General features: G+C 44.0%; 1 protein-coding gene across 1 annotated transcript; it reads left to right on the forward strand.

Moving 5' to 3' along the window:
• Positions 1 to 437: 437 nt before the first annotated feature.
• On the forward strand, positions 438 to 1,412 carry LOC138342050 (DNA damage-inducible protein 1-like). The gene has a single exon (XM_069294234.1). It carries the CDS (start codon positions 438 to 440, stop codon positions 1,410 to 1,412), a length of 975 nt encoding a protein of 324 aa, XP_069150335.1.
• Positions 1,413 to 6,130: the final 4,718 nt, after the last annotated feature.

The raw sequence follows: 6,130 nt of genomic DNA on the forward strand, positions 1-6,130 counted from the left end.
AGTTGAAGCAGACGGGAAGTATTAGGGCCTATGTGAAAGAGTTCACAATCTTGACCCTCCAGATTCCCCAACTCACGGAGGATGACATGCTGTTCACCTTCATGGACGGGCTGCAGTATTGGGCGAGGACCGAGTTAGAGCGGCGTCAAGTAAAAACCATCGATGAGGCCATCACTCAAGCCGAGACCTTGACAGATTTCAAACATGATTGTTTGGACAAGGCAAAGGGCAAGGAGGCAAGGGGCAGTCAAGCTAAAGGCAGGGGAGACCGTGGCCGAGGCAGAGAACAGTCGGCACAACCCAAGCAGCAAGACACACCCAAGTCCGATGGCAGATAGTTTGAATGCCGGAAATTCTCGGAGAAGCGGACACAGTCCAACAGAGAAGACGGGTGCTACATATGTGGCGGACCACACGGTTACGCCAGGTTCCCAGAGATGAAGAGTCTTAGTGCCATCGTCCGTGAGCGGAAGGAAAAGGAGGCACAAGACAAGGCGAAACCGGCAGACACCACTCAGTTGGGCATGGTTGGAATCTGTGGTGCCATAGCAAAGCAGGCTGATAACCCGGGGGATTTCAACACACAATATGTGGATATCTCCATCAATGGGCAAGTAGTTCGGGCCATGGTAGATTCCGGGGCTGAGGCTAACATCATGACCAAGGCGGCGACAGAGAAGTTGGGACTGAAAATTGTTCCACGCAACAATCGCCTCAAAACGGTCAACGCCCCACCAACTCCCGTGTGTGGAATTGCTCATGGGGTCAGCATCACTTTAGGACGGTGGAAAGGTAAGACAAACTTTACCGTAGCTCCTTTGGATATATCTGATGTCATCCTTGGGCAGGAATTCTTTCAACGTTGCCACACGATGATTGATACCTACCTTCAACAACTCATGGTGATGGAGGGGGAAGGGTCTTGTATGGTGCCTCTTGTTAGGGTGCCGAAGAAAGACGGATATGCCCAATTGTCGGCCATGCAGATTGTGAAGGGCCTGACGAAAGGAGCGCCAACCTTTTTAGCCACCATCGCAAGTTCGGGTGAAGACCATGGTGCTATGCAGCCACTGCCACCTATCATAGAATCTGTTTTGCAGGAAAACAGCGATGTGATGCCAGAGGAGCTGCCGAAGACACTACCTCCAAGGCGCGAGGTAGATCATATGATTGAGTTGGAGGCGGGAGCCAAGCCACCTGCGCTTGCACCTTATCGCATGGCTCCGCCTGAATTAGAAGAACTGAGGAAGCACTTGAAAGAGCTCCTCGAAGCAGGTCATATTCGTCCATCCAAGGCACCTTATGGAGCGCCGGTGCTGTTTCAGAAGAAGAAAGACGGGTCATGCGTCTATGCATTGATTACAGGGCGCTCAACAAGATCACAATTCGGAACAAGTATCCAATCCCACTGATCGCAGACTTGTTTGATCGACTTGGAGAAGCCAAATACTTCACCAAAATGGATCTCCGGAAAGGCTACTATCAAGTGCGCATTGCAGAGGGGGATGAGCCAAAGACAGCATGCGTGACCAGGTATGGAGAATTCGAATGGTTGGTGATGCCCTTTGGCTTAACCAACGCACCTGCCACATTTTGCACGCTGATGAACGAGATTTTGCATCCCTACTTGGACCAGTTCGTAGTGGTGTACTTAGATGACATAGTCGTCTATAGTAGCACTTTGCAGGAGCATGTAGAGCACTTGAAGAAGGTCTTCAAAGTCTTGCGGGAAAATCAGCTCTATGTCAAGCGGGAGAAGTGCGAGTTCGCCCAACCAAAGATACATTTCTTGGGCCATGTGATCAGCCAAGGTGAGCTTCGTATGGACGAGGCAAAGGTAAAGGCGATCCAAGATTGGGAAGCGCCTACGAAAATGACCGAGCTACGTTCTTTTCTTAGACTTGCTAATTATTATCGAAGGTTCATCAGCGGGTACTCCGCTATTGCTGCCCCACTGACCGAGCTGCTGAAGAAGAACAGGCCTTGGTTGTGGAGCGAGGAGTGCGAGGAAGCGTTTGAAGGTCTTAAGGCTGCGGTTACTAAAGAGCCAGTCTTGATGCTGCCTGATTTCACAAAGACCTTCGAGATACATACGGATGCTTCTGACTTTGCCATTGGGGGAGTCTTGATGCAGGAGAAGCACCCCATAGCATTTGAAAGCCGGAAACTGAATGAAGCGAAACGACGGTACACTGTGCAGGAGAAGGAGATGACGGCCATTGTGCATTGTCTACGAACATGGAGGCATTATCTACTAGGCTCAAAATTTTTAGTGAAAACTGACAATGTTGCCACTAGCTATTTTCAGTCACAAAAGAAGATCACTCCAAAGCAGGCTCGTTGGCAAGATTTCTTAGCGGAATTTGACTACAACTTGGAGTACAAACCAGGAAGGGGCAATGTGGTAGCCGATGCATTGAGCAGAAAGACTGAATTAGCGGCCATCTCCTCAGTTCGTAGTGAATTCCAAGGCGCAATCAAAGATGGTATGCTACACGATCCGGAAGCCAAAAAGATTATGCAGCTGGCTGCTCAAGGCAAAACCAAACGGTTTTGGGTAGAAGATGGATTCTTGCTTACCACTGGCCGGAGGATTTATGTACCAAAGTTCGGATTCATCAGGCGGCGTATTATCAAGGAGAGCCACGACACTCCGTGGGCTGGGCATCCGGGACAGAAGAGAACGAGGGCATTAGTGGAGGCCTTCTATTTCTGGCCACGTATGCGGGAAGAGATCGAGCAGTATGTGCAGACTTGTCTAGTGTGTCAGCAAGACAAGGTAGAGCAAAGCAACCAGGAGGGCTGTTGGAGCCATTACCCATAGCTGATCGTCCATGGGAGAGTATATCTATGGATTTCATTACTTCTTTGCCGAAGTCAAACGGGTTTGGCACTATTATGGTCGTAGTGGATAGATTTTCCAAATATGCTACATTCATGCCTGCCACAGCCGATTGTACTGCTAAGGAAGCTGCACAATTGTTCTTTAAAAATGTTGTGAAGTATTGGGGGCTGCCGAGGTTCATCATTAGTGATCGGGATCCTCGTTTCACAGGGAACTTTTGGAGTGAACTCTTCGAGATTCTTGGTTCAAAACTTCATTTCTCCACCAGTTTCCACCCCCAAACTGATGGCCAAACTGAACGCGTCAACGCCTTGTTGGAATGCTATCTTAGGCACTATGTCAGTGCACATCAGAAAGATTGGGCTAAGCTCCTAGACATGGCGCAATTTTCTTATAATTTGCAGAGGAGTGAATCTACAGGGCGCACACCGTTCGAGTTAGCAATAGGCCAGCAACCCCAAACTCCGCACTCATTGCCAACATTGTTCGAGGGGAAGAGTTTGGGCGCTTACAACCTTGCCAAGGGTTGGGAAGAGCAACTCGACCTTGCCAAATCTTATTTGAGCAAGGCGGCAAGCAGGATGAAGAAGTTCGCCGACCGCAAGCGTCGTCCCACCAACTACAAAGAAGGTATATGGTTTTGGTAAAGTTTAATCCGAGGCAGTTTAAGGCACTTAGAGGCATGCATCACAACTTGGTGCGGAAATATGAGGGTCCGTTCAAAATTGTTGCCAAGGTGGGTAAGATTTCATACAGGTTGGAGTTACCTCCACACTTCAAGATCCACCCGGTCTTTCATGCAAGCGTCCTTAAGCCTTATCATGAGGATAAGGACGATCCCAGCCGGAACAAATCACAACGGGCCCCAATCACCGTTACTGCCTCGCATAATCGTGAAATTGAAGCTATCATAGATTACCAAGCCAAGAGGAAACGAGGACAGCAGGCCAGTGCCATGTTTCTCGTACATTGGAAGGGACAAACTCCGGAAGAAGCCACATGGGAGAAGTACGAAGACTTGTGGCAGTTCAAAGACAAAATTCAGGAGTTCTTGCAGCAATGCATCGCGGTCGTCGCATCATGGGGTGGGGGAGATTGTGACGTCCCGCCATCCATTCAGGCTGAACGGCACCCAACTAGGCAGCCAGCAGGCGCAGCAGGCGCAAGGGAGCAGGCTGACCAAGCAGGCCAGCAGCCAAGGGGGCCAGCAGCAGGTGAAGAGATAGCCGTTACAACAGTTTCAGCTGTTACGGTAGTTACAGCCGTTACAGCTGTTACACATGGTAGTGGGGCGGCAGTTTCATCAGTTTCAAGCCTTTGGGAGGCTTGTGCAGATCATCGGGCAGACTAGGAGCATCTAGGAGTCCTTTTTGGAAGACTTAGAAGCTTGTCTTGTAGGCATAGACTTAGGAACTTGTATAGTTTATTTACTTACTCTTAGGCAGCATTAGAGTAGTATAAATAGTAGATCATTTTACTTGTAAAGCATCCAATCATTTTTCAAGTAATAGAAGTTCCTTCTTCCAAAGTTCTATCTACTTCTTATTTTCTTAGCGATCCGAGTTTTAGGCTTACTTGAGTTTGCAAGAACGTGCAAGAGTCGTGAGTAAACCGTCAAGTGCCGCACGGAACATTGTCCGAATCAAAAAGTCCGTGACACTTTGCTCTCATGTATTATTATATAAGTATCTCTGAATCTGAGACTAACAACACTTTAATATTTGTGGGTACATTGCAAATACAAATCATTAAATATTTTCATTTAGTTTCTTAACAAATATATTTAATTGTTATTTTTTAATTTTAAGTAGTTAAATTGAGATGTGTGTCCTTGATAATAGAGAAAATACGTCAAATCCCCCTGAACATGGCACAAAAACTCGCTTTAGAACTTAAACTACACGATGTTTATCTACCCCCTTAACATGTTTGATGTGAAATATTTTCAACCCTTAGAGCACCAGCCTCATGCGCTGTTGATACAGCTTTAAATGGCCGGTAATTAATCTTTTACCTTTTTAAAAAATAATATTTGACCCTCCACAGTAATATTCGACCCATTACATAGTGGAATGTCAATCTTCTCTTTTGAATAATCCTAATTTCCTCTTCTCCTCACCAACCCAATCATCCCACAATGGTGACTTAATTCTTAATTTTCTTGATTTTTCTCAAATCTTAGCTCTTCAAACCTAAAATTTGAATCTTTGAAGGAATAATTGTTCTTCAAAATGTAAGCTTCAAACCTATTCTTCTTTATCCATTATTTTAATTTTTATTTCCTCTCTTTTTCTTATTATCTGATTTTTCAGATTCTCGTTATTTCTTGCACAAAATTGTAACACACAATGCGATCAACTAATTTGATAAATCTTCATATGGAAGAAGGCGATTATACTATGAAATTTTTTTTATTGTGATCATGGACTTGTGGTGCATTTGAAAACATCTTGGATTTTAAATAACCTTGAGAGAAGATATTGGTCATGTCCTTATTATAGGGTAAAGATTATTTTTATTTAATTTTTTTTAGCCGATTAAGAAATTTATTTACCACTAATTCCTTCATCCTTTTTAACTATTGAAAGGTCCTAGATCTTGCAAATTGGTGTTGGAAGGATAAATAAAATATTGATTCGATGTCAATATTTGTGATTCCTAAACTAATAGAGAAATTGGGTGAGCTTGAGAATATAGTAGAATCGTCTCAAATCTCAGCCACTGTATTTGAATTGATTGAAAATACTGAAAAAGTTGATAAGCCGGGAGATTTCAAACAAGATGATGATTTTCTAGGTATGAAATTGAAAATGTTGCAAGAAGAGGTTGAAAAGATGAAAGTAATGCAGAATAGATGGAGAATAACATGGCAGAATATGCTCTTTTTTGTTATAGCTTGTTGTTGTGTTGTGCTTATAGCTATAAGCTATTGGTTTTGGGTGACGTATCCAAAAGAAAGGTTCAATGAAGTTACATTAAGCTCTTAATGTAGTGAGATCAACGTTGATGTAGTGTAGAACTATTTATGTTGTAATCAATTAGGTGTAAGACTCTTTTGTAATATACTGTGTATTTTTTATTCTGTTAACGCAATTTGTTGGTTTGTGTATTTAGTTTGTGTTTTATTTACAACTGCATTCACATTATTGCACTCAAAACTACATAAATGTATATGTAAAAGTAATGCAAAACTAGTGGCACAATTGCTTCAAAAAGAGATCGCTAATATCAAACTAATGTAGTCACAAAAGCATTGTTGTTTCAACATAGATCAAACTAATGCAG

Source organism: Solanum lycopersicum, chromosome 2, assembly GCF_036512215.1.
Source record: "Solanum lycopersicum chromosome 2, SLM_r2.1".
NCBI classification, from domain to species: domain Eukaryota; kingdom Viridiplantae; phylum Streptophyta; class Magnoliopsida; order Solanales; family Solanaceae; genus Solanum; species Solanum lycopersicum.